The sequence below is a fragment of the Gekko japonicus genome, unplaced genomic scaffold (assembly GCF_001447785.1).
Source record: "Gekko japonicus isolate JY-2015 unplaced genomic scaffold, Gekko_japonicus_V1.1 scaffold100, whole genome shotgun sequence".
Lineage (NCBI taxonomy): Eukaryota > Metazoa > Chordata > Lepidosauria > Squamata > Gekkonidae > Gekko > Gekko japonicus.
Genome location: NW_015167060.1, coordinates 184722 through 208185, shown reverse-complemented (window position 1 = coordinate 208185; position 23464 = coordinate 184722). Strand labels below are relative to the sequence as shown.

Sequence of the window (23464 nt, the reverse complement as noted above, 5' to 3'; positions counted from 1 at the left end):
ATCCTTATTCACCACAGAGGAGAATGTTGTTCAAGTAATTGAGGGAGTGAAGCCAAAGACCTGTTTTCATAAGTTCCCAGTGCAAAGATATTATCAACTCCCTTAAAGCATGTTGCTTTTGGACTGCCACCACCCAATATAGTGCATCAATCCTGGAGCGGAGAGCCCTCTTAAATGACGTTGCTGTGATTGGTTCTTATCCCTGATGGCTCTTCAGGTATGTATGGCGTTCTGGTTGAAAGGAGTCTTGTGGTACTCAGCTGCATCACTTGCTTTTTCTCTGTGATCCCTGCTGCAATAGCTGACCTGGTTTGTTTGTTGCCATCAATACCATGCTTGGAGGTTAACCATGGCAGTATCGCTGTTTGCAGCAATCAGTTTTCTAAATTAGAAAGCAGACTGCCTGATAGCTGATTTTATGCATTTTATTGGAGCAAGTACCTTTGCTGGGTATGGAAGGATCCAGTCCTATGTAACAATTCACGGTTTGCAGGTCCTTCCCTGCAAAATCCTCTCTAAATTATAGTGGAGCTGAAGCATCTAAGCTTTTGATAATTTATTCATCTGATAAGTTAGCTGAACTTCACTGTCACCTCCCTATCACCTCTAGAAATCTAATGCCATTATTGAATAGTTATGATATGTACATGGCCAGTGTCCAAGCCACCCGCAAAAAGCCATGGGCCTGGCCAGCTTAATGAATGATGAAAAAGGACTGCATAACAGCACAACCCCAGGAAAGGGGATGTGCTTCCTAGCAGTCAAGCTGGATTTGACTCCCTTGGTCCTAGGAAACTGCTACGGCCAGGCTCGTTTTTCTTGTAGGACAGCTGGCTGTTGAAATAGTTTGTTTGTTTCACTGTGCCCACGCCAGTCCAGGACTCTGTTGGCGCCTCACTCCAAAAACCCTGCAGCAGGTTTCCACCCATCAATTAGAATTGTGGGGAGGTGAAGAACAACCCAACAGAGGGCGGCACCAAAACTTGGCAGCAGAGCCAGAAACCAAGCTGCTGGCTCAGATGCCACAGGGAAGAGTCGAGGCGTCGCAAGAAGAAGCGGGAGTGTCCACCTCTTAGGGCTGCCAGACAAACCAGTTTCCTGAATTCCAGGAGACTGATTCATTCCCTCTAAGCAGCTGGGGCCCTGGCAGGTGCCACTGATATGAGCAAGGCTACAGTGCTACAAGGCTGTGATCCAAAAACCCTTGGAGAGCTCAAGCACCCTGGGCCCCTGCAGCCATCTGGGGCCTTTCCGCCAAAAGCCTCTAACAGCAACTTCACCTCTTTGGCCTCAAGCCCAGAAACCTGGTCTCCATGGCCTCTCCTACCATGCAGACAGGCATGTTACTCTGGCTTCCCCTTTACATGTCTTACCCAATTTCAGGCCCTTTCCCTCAGGCATGATGTTATATCCAGCATTTCTCTTTTAGTCTGTCTTGCCATGAGGATTCTTCCTGATTATCGGGATGCTTGCTCAGTTTTCCAGATCTATAGGTGTACATCAATCACCATCCCCCTTTCCATCTTATAAACAGCAAATACTCGGACACTGAAGATTTCTTGTCCCAAGCCAAGCCACATTTGCCATAAGTTGTCTCCTGTTACTTCCATCACTTTGGCCTCTGTCCAAGAGGCAGATTGGCTGTTGATTCACCTAAATCTTTAGTACAAGGGAAACAAGCAGGTGTTTTTGTACAGAGTTCCTCCCCCCATATGCCCAATTGTTGTGCATAGGCCAAAGTTATTTTGACTGCCCCCCAAGCAGTCCAACCAAATTTTAATAGAACTACAATGCCAGAGGTGGGCTAGCCATTATGACCATAAAGTTGCCAAACCAGATCAGTGATCAATGTATTTATTTAAACCACTTGTCTCCACAAGGTCACTTATACCAAAACTAACATAAACCACAATATATACTGTATAAATGCATACAACAACAAATATCCCCAACAATGATTTAAGATTAAGGGTTTTGCTGTCAGGGTATAACGAAGGAAGAAAGACTGATGCTGTCAGCTGCACTGAGTTCCCACAGTGGGTATATCCTACTGTCTTAACATCCGAACTGTGTTAGTTCGAGCCCTGCGCTGGTGTGAGCAACCAGCCTGTTGTCCCCAGCTCATCCTTCACCCAGCGATTCGAAAGCTTCGGCGAGTAGATAAAATGGGAACCACTCCTTAGAGAGGGTGGGCACACCAATCTCCCTTGTGGGAGGGTGTTAGCTGACGGTCGGGACGTCCTGGTCGAGGTTCGGAAAAGGCGGAAGAACTTCTCGGCTACAAAAATCCCTGGAGTGGATGTTTCCAGCCAGGCGGTGGCAGTGTGGCGATTTGACATATGGGTCCTGAAGCCTCGTCGACAAGCAGCCGTTCAGAAAATGACTGAGCCAAGCCAGAAGACGTTTACACCGTGCAGTGACAGCGTGTGCAATTAAAATGAATATATTTTGTCTTCGCTATCCCCTATGAACATTGTTAGTCCCCTGTCTAAAATGTGTAACTACATCGCTTTGAGCCCACTGGGGAAAGCGATTAATAAATTGAAAGTATTATTATTATTATAAAATAATAATAATAAAAGGGGGGTATAAATGTCCCAATAAACAACCAACCAGTTGGAAAGACCAAACCACTATCTTTCTAACATCCCTAGGGACAACTAGGAGGGCATGAAGGACAGTCCAGTAGGGTCTACTTTGACAGTAGTTCTCCAAAGCACCAAACATGAGGCCTTATGCATAACTATGTATAACTAAGCTACATATCTTCCAGTCAAAGTGTGAAAGACATTTTATTCACATATTTACTAGGAAGGAAAGATTGTCTTAAGACATCTACACTGGAATGCTATGTTTGTCTTATTTTAAAGCTTTTGTACATCTTACCCCAGTTGACAGAAATTCAGAAAAGTAAGATGATGCCTTGAGTGTTTCATTCGAGTTTAGTATATTCTTATTGTCTATACTAGGCAAAAGACTGTCTGCTGAGGGGATCTTGAGATTAGTTTCTCTCCCCAGATTTGCTGACCTTGTACAGCCCAAGCATACAGACTCCAGAATTATGAAGTGTTAGGTATTTAGGTATTTCCAGCTTTATTACTGTTATAAGCCTTGACCACTAATGAGGGAGTCAAAGGAATAAAACACATTTTGAGGGCCCAAACCTCAGTGCGATGAAGACAGTGCTTCTTGAAGCTATTATTACAGTATGACAAGTGTATTTGCTAATAGAGGATACTGTCATGTATCTGATGAAGCAAGCTCTAGCTCATGAAAGGTTATGAAATAATAGTCTTTAAAGTGCCACACGACTCTCTCATGTTATGGCACATAGAATAACATTAGAAAAAAGAAGCCTCTGCCCTGAGGAGCTTGCAGTTTGCCAGTGGGAAGGGAAGAAATTGGCTGCCTCTTCCTTATCCAAAAGAAATTAACCATTTAAGAGGTCCCAGGAGAAAAGCCTGGTTCTTGTACTGAGTACACTAAAATTAACACCATCCAGTAAAGCACACTGTAATCTGACAGCCCTGCAGACCACAAACACGGAAACAGTTAATAAATGCAATTATAAGATTGTTCTACTGAGGGAAGGCAGCATGGTATAGCCTGATCTTGTCAGTTCTCAGAAGCTAAGCATGGTCAGCACTTGGAGACCACTAAGGAAGGCTCTGCAGAGGAAAGCAATGGCAAACTACCTCTACTTCTCACTTGCCTTGAAAGCCCCTTCCTGGGGTTGCCACGGATCAGCAGTGACTTGACAGCACTTTACACACACAAGATCTTAGATCATGCCAAATTTAGGATTCTGTAGTCTGGGAACAAAACTGGATTCTTATTATTTCTGTTAGAGAACTACTTTTTAGCTATACCGTTCCGAAAGTGGCATACAACAACGTTAAAACAAAATCAATGATACATTTGTATGCTACATAATCCAGAAGGAGATACTTAAAAGGTTGGCAATGTTTTTAAAAAAATTTCACTGCCCTTAAACGGGTCAAGGGTGTAGAGCTGCTGGGTTTCCCTGGGAAGGGAGTTCTACAAAGACGAAGCCATTCCCAAGGCTGCTATCTAATGGAATTATCATCTTGTTTGTTCATTCGCTTTGTATCCTGCTCTCCCTCACTATCCTGGGGCTCAGAGTAGGTCACAACATGTAATAACAAAATTAGAATACAATTAAAACAAACCAATTTAAAACAATTCCAAACATTTACAGAGTATCAGGTGGCACATAATAACACCATAACACTGACCCAGGAGAAGAAAAGGAGAGGAGAAGGCAGGAGAGAGTGTATAGGTAGGAATTCTCCCGACCTCACCCATATGCTTGGTGGTACATTTCCGTTTTAGAGGCCCCACAGAACTGTACCAAGTCCCGCAGGGTCCGGATCTCATTTGGAAGTGCTTTCCACCAAGCTGGAGCTACAGCTGAAAAGGCTCTAGCTTTAGTTGAAGTCAGGTGAATACTCCTTGGTCCTGGGATCATCAGTGTGTTGTTGTTCAAAGAATGTAGTGTTCTTTGGGGGGCATGCCAGGAGAGGTGGTCCCGAAGATATGTTGGTCCCAGACTGTGAAGGGCTTTAAAGGTTAAAACCAACATCTCGAACTTGATCCGGTACTCTATCTGGAGCCAGTGCAGCTGGTGAAGCAATGGTTGGATATGGGCTCTGATAGGGGTTCCTGTAAGGACCTGCGCTGCCACATTCTGGACCAGCTGAAGTTTCCAGGTCAGCCTCAAGGGTAGCCCTATATAGAGCAAGTTACCATAATCTAGTCTGGAGGTGACCATTGCATGGATCACTGTGGCTAGGTCAGAGTGAGATAGGAAGGGTGGGCAACACAGGCTCATTTAGAGCTCAGTTCTTATACCTGTCGGACATTTCCTTAAAAAAGCTTAGATCTAGGTTGCTCACAGCATCTTTGTTGTGGCTCAAAACTAAGCATCAAGGAATGGCAACATTCTCCATCTTAGATTCGGTTAAAGGTAAAGGTTCCCTTGCTCGAAAGCCCATTGAATCCGACTCTAGGGTTGCGGTGCTCATCTCCGTTTCCAAGCTGAAGAGCCAGCACTGTCCGAAGACATTTCCGTGGTCATGTGGCCGGCATGACTAAACACCAAGGCGCATGGAACGCTGTTACCTTCCCACCGAAGTGGTACCTATTTATCTACTTGCAATTTCTTGCTTTCAAACTGCTATGTTGGCAGGAGCTGGAACTAGAGACGGGAGCTCACTCCGCCATGCGGCACACTCGGGTCTCGAACTGCTGAACTACCGACCTTCCACAGCCTGCAGTTCAGCGTCAAGCCACAGCAGCTCCTTGATTTGGTTAGAGACCCACAAAGCTCTAATCTATTAAATATGCTTCACCTTCTGCGGGGACATCACATTCTGGATCAGCTGAAGTTTCTGAACAATCTTCAGAGACAGTCTCTTCTAGAATGCACTAGAGAAGTTAAATGGAAAAAAGATGCATAGGGATGCAACCTAAACACTATTAAAGGCCTCTAGGGTCCTATGACTCCTAAAGTTGATAAATTAACAAAAGCACTTCAGAAGAGCTAAGCAAAGGGTGTCAGGGCTGTGTCACCAGTGGAAACTCTGAGACTTGATCCATCTCACTGCCTAACATCCACTGCGGCTCCACACAGTGTTCTCGAATCAGAAGTAGCTCTGATTCGCTACAAAATGGTTCATTCCAGTCCGGTACGTCACCCCCTAATTTACCACAGCCACATGGTTTGTTCCACCCAGCTGCTACCAGTTTATGGTTCATTCCAGGCACACCCTATCTACATGAGAATGGTTTGCCCCATCTTTTGAGAACTTTATACCCATATAGGACTGCATCAGGAGAAAGAGGACGTTAACATATAACATCAGCCTGTTCTCCGGGATTGTCGTTTCACAACTCTCAGGTCAGTTTCCCCTTATGCTCCCTTCTCCACCCCGCTTTCCTCGAAATAGCTCAGTCCAGTCCTTACACCTACCAATAAAGGAAAGTGCCATTGCAGCGGGAGGGGATGATTTCGCGAGAGGGCAGTCTTTCTCCAGCCCAAGCTTTTGTTTATGGCGAGCAGACGTCTCCGGGGTCCTACCCCTCTCAGCGTGGGCACTTCCAGACTCCGAGAGGCCATGTTCACACAGCCAATCCTGACACGCATCCCCTTCTCTGTCACACGCCCTGCCCCAGCTATTCTTCTAGCACCCACCCGGTTGGAACGGCCAGTGTCAAACGGTGAGGTCTAGGGGGCTGGGCGCCTCTGCTCCTCGCCAGGGCGCCTCGTAGGGTCGGCGATTGATTGAACGCTCTTCTTCCGCCTCCAGGTCGTGCGGAGTAGGCAGGCCCGGCCAATGGAGCGGTGCGCCTGCGTGGAGAGGGAGCTGGACAAAGTGCTGCAGAAGTTCCTTTGCTACGGCCAGCATTGCGAGCGAGGCCTGGAGGAGCTGCTGGTTTACGTCAGCCAGCTGAGGGAGGAGCTGAGCACTGCAGGTACGTGGGCCGTCTCTCCCCTGCCGCCCGGAGGCGGAGGCACGGGCAACGAGGAGGCGGGAAGGACTGGGTAGAAACGGGTTGCCAATTGCCTGGAGAGAAAAAAGTGTTCCCCTGTCCGTTTAATCGAGGCTTAAAGGTAAAGGTTCCCTTGCTCGAAAGCCAGTCGAATCCGACTCTAGGGTTGCGGTGCTCATCTCCGTTTCAAAGCCGAAGAGCCAGCGCTGTCCGAAGACGTTTCCGTGGTCATGTGCCCGGCATGACTAAACACCAAGGCGCACGGAACGCTGTTACCTTCCCACCGAAGTGGTCCCTATTTATCTACTTGCAATTTCTCGCTTTCAAACTGCTAGGTTGGCAGGAGCTGGAACTAGAGATGGGAGCTCACTCCGTCATGCGGCACCCGGGTCTTGAACTGCCAGATGCATGAGTGTATATCCTTCAGGGCCAATCTCTATGCACGACTGAAATGTGTCCAGTATACAAGTCAATATAATGAGCGTGGAAGACAGCAAAATCATGCGAGGTGAGGCAGTGGTCTCCTTAGGTTTTCCAAAGCCCGCTAAGAAAAAAAGTCAAATGCTCTTTGATGTTGGCAACCCTTTCAGATGCATGAGTGTATATCCTTCAGGGCCAATCTCTATGCACGACTGAAATGTGTCCAGTATACAAGTCAATATAATGAGGGTGGAAGACAGCAGAATCATGCGAGGTGAGACAGCAGTCTCCTTAGAATGTTTTCCAAAGCCCACTAAGAAAAAAAGTCAAATGCTCTTTGATCTTTTTTTTCTTTTAAAGGGTTGCCGAAAACGTTGCCTCCTATTTAAAAAAATCCCGGTGTTTTTGAATGATTGGGAGTGATGAGCTTGGAAATCTGGCCTGATGTGGGAGTGTTTAGCACCTGACTGCAGCATAAACCTCAAATAGTCTGGCCTTGAAGATGTTGTTTATTTAGAAAACCTATATATGCTGCCTCTCCACAGACCTTCTTCAGGTGGCTCAAAAACAGCACCTCATATTCATGCATATTTTCTATTCAAAAATATGAATAATCCATAAAACAGCATGAAACAGCCTTCAGGGGCCTAAAACAATATTCAGAAAACAGCCTTCAGCCTAGAAGCAGACCATGAACACAGCTGAAAAGATGGAATCCCTCATTTAAAAGCTTGGGTATATAAAAAAGTTTTGAACTCTCTTAAAAAGGACAGTAAAGCAGATGCCAGACAAGCCTCAAGGGGGAGAGCATTCCAAAGGTGAAGTGCCAACACTGAAAAAGCCCTGCCTCTGGTCTTCACGTCTCACCTCTGCAGGTGGGGGCACAGACAGTAAGACTTGGGAAGAGGGTCTTAATTGGTAGGCTGGTTTGGGAATGAGGTATTACATGAGTCTGTAGCATAGGGGTGGCCAAACTTGCTCAGTGTAAGAGCCACATAGAATAAATGTCAGCTGTTTAAGAGCTGCAAGACATGAACAAATATCACACACATTTTTATTTTTAAAATATGCACATTTGCTTTTTATTAACATTATAAATGAGACTACCAAAAATAAAAACAAAAGGGGTAAAAACAGATATTGATAATGATATTTATTTCTCCAATGATATTTGTTTGCTAATGATATTTATTTGTCTAAGACAGAGAGAAAGAGAAAGAGAGGTGAAAAGAAAGAAGGAAAGAGGTGGAGAGAGAGAAACAAAGAAAGCAAATAGATGGGAGGGAGGGAAAGCATGGCTCCCCTTCACTTTCCCGGCCACCCTGACGGGAGCCACACGATATGTGTGAAAGAGCCGCATGTGGCTCCCAAGCCGCAGTTTGGCCACCCCTGCTGTAGCAGTTCTCTTCCTATCTGTTGATCTTTCTCCTAGCAGATTAGAGGAAGAGAGGAAATAGGTCTCCTGCTTGTTTGGGATGTTCTTCCACCTGTATTGTATTGTATTCTGATTGGTATTTGTCATTCATTTGTGAGCAGTAAGGCTTTTAGAATTAGTTCTGCTCTTGTTCTATAGAGACAGTGGGAAAATGTGTTTCCTAGTTTCCTAAACTAAGACCCTGATGCTGGGAAAGATTGAGGGTCAAAGAAGACGGGGACGGCAAAGGATGAGATGGTTAGACAGTGTCATAGATGCAACGAGCATGAAGTTGAGCAAACTTCAGAGGACGGCGGAAGACCGTAAGGCCTGGCGTGATCTGGTCCATGGGGTCGCGAAGAGTCGGACTCGACTGTGCGACTGAACAACAAGAAAGTTTCCTAAAACATTGGATTTGGTCCTGTTGAATCTAAGTTACTCATAACATCTGGGAAAAAATTTTGGTTACTGTTGTACCAAGCTGTTTTCAGATGGCAGCTGTGGTCAAGGAAGTGTTTTGTTGGGAGAGCCTATAAACTCTACTACTATCTGCACTTAAAATATGGATGCTTTCTCCTATTGCAGCCTTACAACGGACACCACTATCTGCCACACTGTCCCTGGTAATGTCCCAGTGCTGTAAGAAGATCAAGGACACTGTGCAGAATCTAGCTTCAGATCACAAAGACATCCATAGTAGCATTTCTCGGGTTGGCAAGGCAATCGACCGGGTGAGTATTTCAATCAGCTTAGGTTTGAGTTTCAAGAAGAAGATGAGAACTAAGGCATTTCAAACCGGGTAGCTCAAGTGGTTAAGACGCTGAACTGCAGGCTGTCGAAGGTCAGTAGTTCAGCAGTTCGAGACCTGAGTTGCCGCATGACGGAGTGAGCTCCCGTCTCTGGCCCCAGCTCCTGCCAACCTAGCAGTTCAAAAGCAATAAATTGCAAGTAGATAAATAGGTACCACTTCGGTGGGAAGGTAACAGCGTTCCGTGCGCCTTGCTGTTTAGTCATGCCGGCCATATGACCACGGAAAACGTCTTCGGACAGCGCTGGCTCTTCGACTTTGAAACGGAGATGAGCACCGCAACCCTAGAGTCGGACTCGACTGGCTTTCGACCAAGGGAAACCTTTATTGTATAGATAGGTTTTCAGGAGGAAATGTTACCCTATTTTTAGTCATGCAACATGGAGCTCATTCATGAAGCACTGGACACTATGAATGGATGCAATGCGTATTTTCTCTGGCCACTGAATGGGTGCAAAATGTATATCTTCTTATCTCATTATTTTTTGTTTTGGTAACACCCACACTGCAGTCAGAATAGCCTGCTGCTGTGCAGGCAGAAAGATGTTCTGCTTGGTTTCAAAACCAGTAGCTTTCCCTGTATGTATTACACAGAAATCTAGAATTCTGCATTAGGGAATATCAGATTTCCCTCCCCTAAGAAATCTGATTATCCAGACTGCAGTTAATAATGTGAGGTAAACATTACTTGAGCAAGTTTTGATTCACCACCAGCCTTCACTTAAACTTTGTTTCAGTACCAGGGATTTTGTTTTGGGGAGACTGAGAAATATGAGTTACGAACAGCAGAGAATTTACTAGACCAGGGGTCCTTGACATTTTTGACCTTGTGGGCACCTTTGGAATACTGACTGCAAAAGGCAGAGTCAACCACAAAATGTCAGGGGTTGGGGGTGATGCATAACTCTAATAAGTATTTATTTATTTATTTATTTTGAACTTTTAAACTGCCCTCCCAGGCAAGGCCGGCTCAGGGTGGCTTACAAACAGATAATTACATTAAAAACATAATTTACGATTAAAACAATTCTAAAACCATAATAAAGTGCTAGTGATCGTTGTTATCCATAAACAGTAGCAGCCATAATTCACAGTTCTCAGCTTGCTGTCAGCTCACAGTATTCGTTTTGGTTGTTCCAGCAGTACTTTTTGTTCTTTAGGCTGTTGGTGGCAGTTTCTGGACTCCAGGGCCCTCTCCAATGTTCTTCATTGGTGGTGGCAGTGGCTCCCAAAAGCCTGGTGGAAGAGCTCCGTTTTACAGGCCCTGCAGAACTGTAAAAGGTCCCGCAGGGCCCTGATCTCCTCTGGGAGCTCATTCCACCAGGTTGGAGCCGCCACCAAGAAACCCTGGTCCTGGTCACCGACAGCCTAGCCTCCTTAAGACCCGGGAGGGCCAGCCAGTTCTGGGCCCCTGACCACAGTGCTTTCCGGGGGACATATGGGGAAAGGCGGTCCCTCAGGTATGTAGGTCCCTGACCATGTAGGGCTTTAAAGAATAGTAATTCTTCAACCTCTCAGGCAGAAGTCTTTTTAACAGGGTTCCCTTTAAAGTGAGCATATTGTTTTAAAATGCTTACACACAACTTACCTTCAGTCATACAGTGAAGATATTAGTGCTGTGGTGGCAACTGCTGCCAAAGCAACTTTATAAAAAGTCTGCACAGACAATCAGGTGGCCAGTGGCCAGTCAGAAGCCCTAGTGTGCAAAAGCCCTATCTGGCCCTGCCCAGTTTCTAAAAACATTTGGTGGGCACCAGGAAAGTTGCCAGTGCTGCCATGGCACTGGGGTCCCTATACTAGACCTTTGCTGAGAAAAGGATCTGTCTGCACACATTTATAATATTTTTATTGACTTTGTTTATAGTCTACCTTTCTTGCTGAGAGTTGAGGCAGATGATGAAATTCATAAGCAATGCAATGAAACATAAAATAAACCATGCAATAAAACTGCCTTTTTTATAGACAGTAAATTATAACCACATTCTGTTTATAAAACCATTTTTTGACTTTTTCTTCACAGAAAGCTTGGCTAGACTCTTGCTCTGTTTTAAACTGAAAGCTCAGATACTTAGGCAGGTTAGACTTACCCTGAACAGCTCATGTGGTCATTGTGTCAACCTCTTAGCCTGCCCTGTTTTTACTCTAAGCTGTGATTTCTGGCCAGTAACAGTGCAACTCAATGCTGGTAGGAAGTAGGTGGTTGTTTTGTGCCAGTGTTAATGGGTTTTACAGAAAAGTTTGAACTGGAAAATTTTTCCATGCCTTAAACAGTGTGTGATGTGATTTAGCATGTATATTTTGATTTATACACAAATAAATAGAAAACTTTATGTGGAAACTTATTTTTCTTGGAAAAGTACTTGAAAAGATTTAAACATACTATAACACATTTAAACAATGTAAGGGGGGGGTGAGACTAAAGGCAGTGAAAACTGTTCACACAGTAATTTTAGCACACCCAAAACAAAGTTCAAGTCCAGTGGCACCTTTAAGACCAACAAAGGGACTGTGCATGCTATGCTGTGGAATTGGTTGTCCATCTACTTCAACAGTATTTACCTGTCTTCCATGGAGGTCACTGGGGCACCTTAGTTTCTCTGTCACTCTCTGTAGCATCACTTGCATTACTTGTTAGTTCATATCAGATTGGTGGTCACAATATCCTTCCTACTATGTGGGAGAGACATGTGCTTTAGCTGTGCCAGGCAAATTAAAACCAATCAGATGCATTCATAACTTGATTTTTATTTGGGTTGTTGTACATACTTGTGGTTTTGTTTCTTCCCCCACCCCTTTTACAAATCGATAAAACATACATGTATTACAGAATTCATAGGAATAGTCACATGAAAACCATTCATTGCAACTTTGGAACTGCCAAGCTTGGTTAATATTGTATCGGCAGTGCCATCCATTCATTGTTATGTGGAGAAGGGGGAAGCACTAAAAAAAACCTGTCCCACATGTGTGCTTTGGGGTTTGGAAAATTGTTAGTGGGGCTTCCTGATAGCACTCTAGAATGGCTGTTTCTCCCCCCCCCCTTCCAGAATTTTGATGCAGATTTATGTGGCATTGTTCCTGCAATGGTCTGGGAATCCCAAGAGAAGCAGATCCTGGTGCTGGCCATTATAGAACACCTTTACCAACAAGGAATGCTTGGAGTGGCTGAGGAGCTGTGTCAGGTACTGGGATTAAAGGAAATACAAGTGCAAATAGTCTTTGTTACAGTGTGCTGAGCGGATGATCATAGCTTTGCATTTTTTTCTGTGCTATTGACCACTGCTTGGCACTGACACAGGGTTCTGCTAGACATTTCTGTTTCTTGCCTTCAAATGCAAGGGAGACAGCAACTTGAGTTACCTGACCCTACTGACTGGTTTTATTATGACACACAGCTGACTGCTTCCATCCTGCCTGCAAGGATGAAGCTCACTGAGGATATTCCTGTTTCCCCACTGCATTCTCTGCTTCTTCGTGAAAAAGACTGAAATGTGTTCCCATTCAACTTTTAGATTTTCTGTCCACAGGAGTCCACCATGAATGTAGACATAGATTTCAAAAAACCATTTCTTGAACTTAACAGCATACTAGAAGCTCTACACAAGCAAGACCTGGAGCCAGCCTTAAGGTAGGAATGAAGCCTTCGTGCATAGCTTTTCTCCATAGGATGGTTTTCCCTTTCTGTATTTACTGAAAAGATGAGTAGAGCATATGCTTCAGGACAAGGATCCTTGAAAAGAGTTGGATCCACGCTAATGTTTTTGTCAGTCCAATAAGAGCTGCCACACCACAACCACCGCCAGATTGGACACAAATTGAAATAAACCCTATAACCCCATACTCATTATATGAAGCCCTGTGGGATACAGATTTCACTTAAAAATTCCAACAAACAATACAGTCCATATTTGATCACTTCTCTTAATACATGGCACAAACATAAAGATAAGTTAGCTCCAGAGATATCCAAACAAGCTCCCTACACTTTACAAAAATGGTTTGTCCCTACACAAAACTAACAAAAATTTAAAACATGGCAAGACGCAAGAATCAAATAGCTCACTTATTAGACAATGATGAGATATTAGATAAAGCAAAATTAGAACAAAAAATAAAAAATACAGTGGTTCAAAACACTTACTGGAATTACTTCCATCATTACAAACTAGGAATAGACCCATGACTCAATTTGAATTACTTTTAAACAAGAAAAAAGAGCAATCTCTGGGATTAATAACAACTTGTTACAAATCCATTAACAGAAGTGAAGAAGAACCAGCAACCTTATATCAAAAACAATGGCAACTAGATATCCAGACCTTTCTCTCTGAAAAAGAGTGGATATCAATTTGGAACGCATCATGTAATATATCCAAAATACTCCCCATTCGGTTCCAAGCAGTTAAAATGCTAACAAGGTGGTATTTTCCACCAACTACACTACATTGAATAAACAAATCATTCAAACCAATATGCAAAAAAACAATGTGGACAATTAGCAGATTTTATGCATTGTTGGCGGTTTTGTCTGCTGATTCAACAATTCTGGGAAAAAATAGGACAACAAATTAAAGAAATTACTCATAATGACTTACCTTGTACTCCTGATTTTTTTCTTTTGGAGAAATGGCCTGATACTGTAATAGAAGGAAGAAACAAAGAACTAATTTCAGTTTTGCTTTCTGTAGCTCGTATTCTTATAGCAAAAAAATAGAAAGAAATCCTCCCTCACTACAACAATGGTATAATCAAATATGGGATCATTTTATTTTAAGTAAAATATCTTTCAAAACATCCAATGCATCTTCGGTCAATTAAAAAAAACCCCACAAAACAAAGTAGCAGTTTGGTGTCCAGTTATAAGTTATATGATACAAAATGATATTTTACCTAAGAATCCCCTGTACCAAGAGATGATCTATTTTTAAATTCTAATAGAACATATTCTGATATTTAACTATGTAAGATTCAAATAATTCTGTAACAAGTGAAAATAATAACTTAAACATCGCAAAAGGTGTATGATTATATAAATATTGATTTGCTGATATGTCGAATTTTGAATTGTTAAAAATAAAAAAATAATTTAAAAATGTCAGTGCAAGGATTTCTGCTGGGAAGTATGACTTCCCTTCCTCCCCGTACAGGAAAATCATGCTCTGAAATATTGAATTGTTAAGAATAAAAAATTAATTTAAAAATGACTCAGTGCAAGGATTTCTGCTGGGAAGTATAACTTCCCTTCCTCCCCGTACAGGAAAATCATGCTCTGTGGGTGGAATTGCTTGCACTTGTGGAAACACTAGTCTGGCCCCAACCCATGGCTTGTTCCTCAAACTAAATCTCTAGGGGGCTCATCACCTCTTCTCTTTGTGCTTGGGCAAGCATTGAGAACTTGTGCTTGCCTTTCTCCCGCTGAGTCTAACCCTTCCACAAAGTCCAGTGAATACTGTTCTTGGTCTGTCTCCTTGTCTCTCTGCAAGCTTTGTGAGTCCAGAGAATGAGGACATTGCTAGTATTCTCTACCTTCCCCAAGAAAGAAAGCTTCTCTATAAATATGTGATTTGAAGTATATCCTTTTGCTGTGATGACTACTCCATCACGTTCTCTCTCTGGTACTAAGAAGGGATGTCCTTTGCCCAGTTGGGCAATCTTCCACAGACAGCAGCTGGCAGAACTGAACAGCTCTCTGGAGTTCCGGCTACATCGGCTCCACTTCATCAGGCTTCTTGCTGGTGGTCCAGGCAAGGAGCTAGAGGCCCTGAGCTATGCACGCCATTTCCAGCCTTTTGCTCATCTACACCAGCAAGGTGAGGCTGTTTGGAAGCTTACTCTGGCACTTGCCTCTTGGAGTGGCTACCTTGGGAGGGATTTATCTTTCTTGCAAGGATTTCCTCCAGTGGGAAAGATTGTCTCAGCTTTTCTCATCAGGAGTTGTGATGGGCAAAATTTAACGTGGACCTTACTAAGCCCTCTGAAGTCAGATAGCAGGTTTGTCCTTTAAAGGGGAGCTTTTGGCACTGAAGAGTTATAAGCTTCCCCTTTTTAGTAGAGGAAGATGTGGGATTCCCTTGCCTGAAAACAAGGGAATTATTGGCTTGAGTCTAATTTGATCACAGGACAGAGTATTGTGTTACTGAAGGCATGTTAATGTGGTGCTTCCTGTATCCTGCTACCTAGAGATTCAGGTGATGATGGGGAGTCTGGTATACCTGCGCCTGGGCCTAAAGAACTCTCCATATAGGCACTTGCTCGATGACAGCCACTGGACTGAGATTTGTGAGACTTTCACTCGTGATGCCTGTGCCCTGTTGGGCCTCTCAGTGGAGTCTCCCCTGAGTGTCAGGTAAAGCCTGATGTGGGTGGGATGGGGAGCAGGGTGGGGCAGTGCTGAGCTCTCTCTGTCTCTCTCTGTCTGCAGCTTTGCTGCAGGATGTGTAGCACTACCAGTGCTGATGAACATCAAGGCTGTGATTGAGCAGAGACAGTGCACAGGTGTCTGGAGCCACAAGGATGAGCTGCCTGTGAGTGCCTGAGCCATTCTGGGAAAGGGTGTTGTGATGGAGGAGCTGCAGGTTGTGGGTGGGGAATTCCTTGAGGAAGAAGCTGTGAAGGGGCTGATACTCCTGTTACTCTTAACAGATTGAGATTGAGCTGGGGATGAAGTGTTGGTACCATTCAGTATTTGCATGCCCTATCTTGCGCCAGCAGACAACAGATTCCAACCCACCCATTAAGCTCATCTGTGGACATGTCATCTCTCGAGACGCTCTCAACAAACTCATCAACGGAGGGAAGTGAGTGATGTTTTTGCCTGGAGTTCTTGAGAATTGTTGGGTGATAAACCCATCTAAAAATCAGATACCATGCTACTAAACAATCTCCAAGCTGTTCTATAACCACACTGAGAGATGCTGTAGGATACCCAGACCCCCTTGAAGAATGTAGAAAGTCAGATTCCTCACCTTTATTCAGTGTCTTGGGATCACCACCATACTTCAGCAGCACTGTCTGCTGCTTTCTGCCGGGTAGTGCTATACCAGCTGTCATGAGAACCTCTAGCACTGCCTCCTATAGTTGCTAAGGAAGGGATCTGGACCTGGAGCCCCCAAGGCCAAATTGGCCCTCTTCTTACCAATGCAGAATCAAGAAAAGTGTGCAGTAGAACTGTGGTAATCGGATTTGCTGGTGGAGCACAGGGGAGGCCACAGGAAGGGCCTCTCTCCCACTTTCTCCGTGGTGCCGTGCTACTCTTGTAAAACTTGTCACTGGCCAGCATTCAGAGCTCCTCTTTCTAATCTCTGCTTTGTATCTTTTCTGCAGGCTGAAATGTCCATATTGCCCTATGGAGCAAAACCCAGCTGATGGGAAACGCCTCATCTTTTGATAATGATGTGTCTTGGAGGTGCTGTTGGGGAAATGGACAGTGGGAATAAGCACCTTTTGGGGCAGGGCTTGAAAGGGAGGTCTTACGTGCCTGCAGGAGTTCCTATTGGCCTGCTGCACTAACTGCTGTAGTCCTAAAAGTTGCTGCTTGCTCAGTGAGACAGAACAGCAGCTTCCTAGGTCAGAGGAGAGTGGTTTCTTATGGGTGCTGTAAGGTACGGCAATTGATTGTGTACACGTGGCACCATGTTTTTTTCCAATCCTAGGCTTCTTCATGGGGAGGGCTTAGCTGAGCAGCCAGCTGCTTCCTACCAAGATATTCTGCCCTCTACCCATGCACAGATCTATTCTTGTTGGGGCTAGGGTTGCACAATAAATAGATGAAGAGCTGCTTCTGCCACTTAATACCTTGGAAATAAACCTCTGTCATCTTCTGTTTTGATCAGTAAGAAGGAGAAAAGTTGTGTCTGAAAAGGGAAAGTGTTTTGTTTTTTAAATAACTGAAGCCTACATCTTAAGTTTAAAAAGGCATCTTTAAAACTTAGTGCTGATCTTCTGAGGAAAGTTTTAAAGTACATGGGAAAGGAGAAAAGGGCAACAGCCGAGACATTAACAAAGGTGATCTCTGAATCTTTTGAGCATGGAGATTGGCCCAAAGTGCAGCCTTCTGACCTAGATATGAAGGGTATGTCATTATGGCATGCCTCCTGCTATCAAACTCCTTGCGCATAGATAAGATCAGGAAAACTGTAAGAAAGGGTCTTGTACCTGCTGATAGTACATACTTAGAAGCCAACTTGTATCTTTCAGTAAAGGTAGAAACCCTCTTGTGGAGGTCTCCGATCTGTTATAGATTAGTATAAAGTGGAACAACTACAGGATGTGAAATCTGGTGTAGCAGTCACTAGAATACTTAACTTGATGGATATAGGAAAGAAGATGCAGTCCTTTCCTTCTCATAATGAATTATGTCAGCAATTCAATTTCAAATAATTCTGTAGCTTAACAGATAAAAATCATTTGAAGCGATGATAAAAAAGGCTCAGTGTGGGTTAATCCATATAGTATATGTATGTAGTGGAAGAGGCCTCTTAAGTTCAACTCGAGGCAGAATGCCAATAGCACATCATTATGGGGAACTCCCTGGAAGCAGTGGGGAAAATGCTACATGAGGTAGTGTATGAAGTAGGACTCCAGAGCTGGGCCTGTGGAGAAAACTGCTAAGCTTATAGGACAGTACAGACTTTAGAAAGGATCCCACTGACGAGAGCAAACTGTTCAACCTAAAAGCAACCATGCGTATATGAGAGCCAGTTCCTACCAACTGTGCTTCAGAAACACAGCTGTAACTATGGTATGTTCTTAAATAACCCCTGTAAAGTAGGGAAAATCACCACAGGCCTTTAGAAGGTTATATTTATCAAGGGTATTGTATGGTTTTTTCTGACATCTGAGTTGTGGCCTGTTCATTTTACAAAGGGTTTTGTCCCACTGCATGTAATCCTAGGGTTTTGTTTTTTTCCCCTTCTCCCTTCAGTTTGGGGCACCCGAACTGCCACACCTATGGAAGGATGGCAAAAAATACATCTAAATAAATTTCTTTTCAAATGGACTTGGTGGATGATTTTTATTGTAACTATACTCAGAACTAATAATAAAGTTCCTCCAGGACAAACTGGCAATCATGCTGTAGGGAAGGAAAAGCCATCAACATGTGATATAAGGCAGTAGGTACTTTTTTTCTGGTGCAGCATTCTGTTGCTTGCATTACATAATAGTCTTGTAGCTTACAGAGCAAAACACAAGAACTGGGTGTGATAGACATTTTTGTTTTTCAAACAGTTCACACAAGTCAGTATATTAAACCATATGCTGGGGGTGGGGTAAGCAGTTACTGAAGACACACCTAATGTGGGCAATTAGCATAGGACATAATCTGTTAAATTAGACACTGAAAAACATTTAGAAAAACTGGGTGTGATAGACATTTTTGTTTTTTTCAAACAGTTCATATTAAACCATCTGCTGGGGGTGGGGTGAGCAGTTACTGAAGACACACCTAATGTGGGCAATTAGCATGGGGCATAATCTGTTAAATTAGACACTGAAAAACATTTAGAAATCGTACAAATATTTTAATTGTATTAAGACTCCCAAAAGGAGCACATTAGCTTTTAGAGTGAGATGGTTAACTCCTTAGGCTAGATTTGCCACAAAATGTAGTCACTAACACACACCACTCTGCAGTACTTACTAAAGGACATGTAACTGATTTTTTAAAGCCAGTGATTAGTCTGCCTTTTAAGGCTTACTAGTATTACCAACTCCAGTATTCTTCCAAAGGTAACAAAAGGACAAAGCCAGCTTCTGTACCCATAGTTTTAAATCAATGTTCAGCTACTGTCTCTCTTGCAGAGAAGGTACAAGTCACGTCAGTCTTAACAGCATCTTCCTTCAATGTTCCTCACAAGGGGAGAGGAAGAGCCTCCACCTCTTCCAAGCACTCGTCATAGGCTTCTTGGTATTCTTCATGTGGCTTGATCATGATCACACAGGTTGGGCGTTTTGTACCTACAGCTAATCCCAAGTCCTGAGAAGAGAAACCACAGGAAAGCAAAATTCATTTCCCAGATCACTCACAACAGTTTCCCATTAGCCCACAACAAACACATATCTCCACTATTGCAACAGCACTCTACAGGCCGATTCACATGTACAATATGGTCATGCTGAGATGCATTTTAAGTGGGCCCCTGTTTCAGAGTACTAATGTGAAAGGTAAGTTTCAGGATGCAGGTCTACCTGATAAAAGTAACGGCTCATAAGAGACTGTAATACAGAACTCATGAGAATGAGCAGATGAAATGGAAAAGATTTCAGCAATAGTGTACCGATAAGAGGGTTAATGTGTAGTTTTTAAAAAAATGACAACCCACACTTCTAATACAGTAAGGCAAGATTGCCTTCCTATGGTGCAGGTTTTTGAGATTCTGACTATGGCTGCATCATGGTAAACAACAGCATTACTGTGAAGATAATCTGGCTGATTTAAATACAGGCAATCGTATTTGCCAGTATTGCACAGCTTTGTGCTGCCAGACAGTAACACCCGTGGTTTAAACAAGATTATCTGTAGAGAGGATCTAGTACTAAAGTCCTTGGTCATCCCTTCTCAGCTGATTTAATATCTGAGTCTAGGCCAGGGAAGAACTTAGGGTCTAGTTTTAAACAGTTTCTAACCAACTGCTCAACCCCAACTGCTGAGTTTTTACTTAAAAAGAGACAGTTTTTGTCATGCTACAGTTATTCTGCTGGTCTGACATGTAAGATCACTGCGTTTCTAGTTTTAAACAGTTTCTAACCAACTGCTCAACCCCAATTGCTGAGTTTTTACTTAAAAAGAGAAAGTTTTTGTCATGCTAGTTATTCTGGTCTGACATGTAAGATCACTGCGTTTGTATTATTTACTTCATTTATACCCCACCTTTCCCCCCCAATGTAGACCAAAGTGGCTTACATCATTGTCCTCTCTTCCATTTTTATCCTCACAACAACCCTGTGAGGTAAGCTGGGCTGAAAGTGTCAGTGGCCACCCAGCAAGTTTCCATGGCAGAGTGGAAATGCAAACCTTTGTCTCCCAGATCCTAGTTTGACACTAATCACTACGCCACACTGGCTCTACTCCATCTTTCTTTTATAATGGAACAAGTTTGCTTACAGCAGGCTTCCTAGAAACCCTGTCTGAGCACTGAGCAGATGCGCCTAGCTTCAGCTATGATCATGTGCCTTCCAGCTATATCCTATACAGTATAAACAACAACAAAAAATACTGTAATGACCCATGGCCCAAATGCATAATATATTCAAATATCTCCTGTTTGCTTGGGGTGGGTCTCCCATATGCTTGGAATAGTGAAAAGCAACTTGTGGCGCAGCTTTGTCCATATACTGTTGTTTTATTGGTAAGCCGCCCTGAGCCTGCCTTGGTGGGGTAGGGCAGGGTAAAAATCAAAGTAAAAAATAATATAATAGTTTAACCACCTATTAGTGGTGCATTTATTAATCTATGGCAGTCCAGATAAGGGTTGCCAGACCCCACTGGCATGCAGGGGATCCCCCCCGGCTTCCAGCACTGCCAACTGGCTGGTGGGAGACAGTTACTACCCCAAACGCAACATACTAACGTCACCCAGAAGTGATGTAGGCACGTCGGTGACATGGGGGGGGGGCACTGGTTTTGGGGCAAGCCTCTATGGTAGAATTAGCTTCAAACCAGAGTTTTGCCCAAATACCAGAGCACTGCCCCCAGAGATGATGCAGGCATGACATGCCTCTTCCCTCCCTTCTCCTGTAGTGACCCAGCAAGTCCCCCACCGGCTTGTTCAGATACGGCAACCCTAGTCCAGATGCAGCAATCTAATTAACAAAAGAAAACCAAAAAAGCTGATTATATGCCTATCAATTAGAGAAGGAGGTACTAAGTCTTCCACAATCAGCACCTGACTATCCTCACAATCCATTGAAAATCACAGCTAGAGTAATTGGGGCTATCCCTCCCAGTTCAAAGATCTCAATTGCTTAAAATGACTGTAGCTTGAAAACATTTCCATATCATTGTGAAGGCTTTTAGATAAAAGTGCTAGTATCTATTCATTCCAGTAAGTATAGAAGATATGATACGTCCTGACTGCTACAACATGTAGTATGCCCAAGCAATACCCAGAATCAAAGGACACTTCCACAATAGCCCTTTTCCTCATTATTGAGTAGCCTGGATCCCACCAGTTTTCCACCAGTGCAAGACAAATGATCTTGCCAACCCCCCCCCCCCCCCCCCCCCAGCAACTTGCTTTAAATGGGAGAAGGGGGGGGGGGGCCTAGCACACACCTGCACTCTGAACCATGAATTCACAGCTTGGAGTGGAGTCACACAACCCTGCTTCTCCCCAAAGCATCTAAACTTTAAATGTTTTGAGGTAGAAGCAGGGTGTGTGTGCGGGAGGGCGAATCAACGGAGAGGATGGGGCAGGGGAAGAGCTGGACTGGCCAGAGGAACCTGGGCTCTGTGATGCCTCTCCCTCGACTGAGAGACCCCCGCTCCTCACACACAGCGGAGACCCTTGCAGGCCTGGAGGGATAGGGTTGTGAGAAGGTTTCTCCTGGGCACCCCCAGGGGTCCTAAGTCAACCAGTGTCCCCCTCTCTCTTGCAGGCAGGCTCCTATCCCTTGGAGTCCTGTCAGGAGGCCAGTTGGGGGCTGGGAAACGGGAAGGCAGCACAGAGGCGCTGAGTGAGTGGGCAATAGCTGAGGGTCTTGCTAAGGCGATGCATGAGACATCCTCAGCCAGGGAAGGGGAACTGGGGCCAGGGGCTCCAGTCCCCGAGCTGGAACTGGAGAGCAAAGCTGGAGTCTTTGGCATTTGGTCAGCCCCCACCGAGGCAAGGAGAGCAAAGCACGGGGGGAGGGGGGGCCTTGATTGGTAAATGTCTTTGCCCCTGCGTGAATTTCAGTGCCCACCATTTTTTAAAAGGCCCCCCCACATTAAAAAATCATGGCTACAGGCCTGATTCCAGTTATACCTACTTAAACTTACCGTGCTGTCCTAAACAGAGTTACTCCCGTTGAAATCAATGGGCTTCGACCAGAGTAACTTTTCTTAGGATTCCACTCTTAAGTTTCAGTGAAGTATAGAATAAAAGCCAGATTCTATGAGAGGTTTCAGCACAAGCCAGAATGGGGTTCCCGATTTTCCCAGCCTGAAACAGCCCCAGGAACATTATTTGCCCCACTGCTGGGCTACAAGTACACTGAACACTGCACATGTATCTCCAGGGCCATTTCAGCCTAGACAAATATCTCTCTCTGTGTGTGTGTGTGGGGGGGGGGGCCTAATGCCCGCCCCCCCCATGTCATGATTCCAATTTAAATCAGGCCCCAGTGTGTTTGGGAACTCTGTTTCCTGCTTGTCATGCCTGGCTTTGAGATGATCAGTCTTGAATAGTTTGGCTCCAAACTGTTGTTCCAAAGCCTTTAGAAAAAAGGTGAGTCTTGAGGAATGACAAGAAAAATGAAAAGACCAAATAAAGAAAGAAACATTATTCCACCATGAACTTTTGTGTGTCAGAAATCCCTTCATAAAACGTACAAATTGCCTAATGGAACAACTGTATCAAATGCACGTGATGAAGTGTGCTCTGGCTCAGAAAGCTTACTCTGGGATCTATAAGTTTTGAAGGTGCTGCTGGACTCCTGTTTATTTTGCTGCAACAGGCTAACACGGCTACTCTTATGGAATTCGTACAAAGAGTAACAGACGAGAGCTCAACATATTTTGTAGGCCAGACAAAGAAGAAAGTAGAAAATGTTGACGAAATCACGGACGCCCTTACCCCTTCTCGCCTTTGTTGATAAACCTCTGGACCTCTTTCACGCCTTGCCGGATCTGTTTATGCTTCGCCGCTATAAACGAAATGGGAAATATTCAGCACGAAGCCTCAGTGGCCTGAGAACCCCCAACAGGAATTCTTTCCACCCCTGACATCAGCCCCTCCACGTCCGCCTTCCCTCGGACTCCCCCGCACCTTTTTTGGCGCATTTGTACAGCTTGCGCGTGAGTTTACGAGAGGCCAGCGGCCGCGAAATCGCATTCACATTCTCCACCAGCTCGTGGTAAGACCGTTCCGGGGCTGCCTCCGGCTCCGGCGCTTCCCCAGATTCCTGATGCTTGCTTCGACCCATGATTGCAAAGGAAGACCCACCAACCCACGTGCCTTTTTAGCTGCACTTCCTGTTCCGTGCCACACCAAAGAACTCTGGGTGAAAAAATACCATAGACGAGCAAAATCATGGGCTTTTCTCCTCAAACAACCAATAAGAAAGCGATTCTGAGAAGAAGGTACCACCCACTGTTCAGCCGGAAGGAA

The 23464-nt window shown here is 44.3% G+C and overlaps 2 protein-coding genes across 4 annotated transcripts; one reads left to right on the top strand and one right to left on the bottom strand.

The window, feature by feature from the left end:
• The first annotated feature begins 5827 nt into the window (after nucleotides 1-5827).
• Nucleotides 5828-18097, top strand: RMND5B (required for meiotic nuclear division 5 homolog B). 3 transcript variants are annotated; one of them, XM_015412519.1, is made up of 10 exons: nucleotides 5828-5920; nucleotides 6330-6495; nucleotides 8933-9078; nucleotides 12203-12337; nucleotides 12683-12783; nucleotides 14799-14965; nucleotides 15336-15501; nucleotides 15577-15679; nucleotides 15867-15952; nucleotides 16479-18097. In XM_015412519.1, the coding sequence occupies exons 2-10, from the start codon at nucleotides 6357-6359 to the stop codon at nucleotides 16540-16542; spliced, it is 1107 nt and encodes a 368-aa protein (XP_015268005.1). In that variant the 5' UTR covers nucleotides 5828-5920; nucleotides 6330-6356; the 3' UTR covers nucleotides 16543-18097. The 3 variants fall into 3 exon arrangements, with proteins under 3 accessions (XP_015268005.1, XP_015268003.1, XP_015268004.1); XM_015412517.1 differs by having other exon boundaries at nucleotides 15798-15952; XM_015412518.1 differs by lacking the exon at nucleotides 5828-5920 and adding an exon at nucleotides 5999-6240 and having other exon boundaries at nucleotides 15798-15952.
• A 425-nt stretch (nucleotides 18098-18522) lies between these two features.
• Nucleotides 18523-23332, bottom strand: NHP2 (NHP2 ribonucleoprotein). The gene is made up of 3 exons (XM_015412497.1): nucleotides 23123-23332; nucleotides 22931-23000; nucleotides 18523-19159 (listed from the first exon to the last, which is right to left on the bottom strand). Exons 1-3 carry the CDS (start codon nucleotides 23277-23279, stop codon nucleotides 19006-19008), a joined length of 381 nt encoding a protein of 126 aa, XP_015267983.1. The 5' UTR covers nucleotides 23280-23332; the 3' UTR covers nucleotides 18523-19005.
• Nucleotides 23333-23464: the final 132 nt, after the last annotated feature.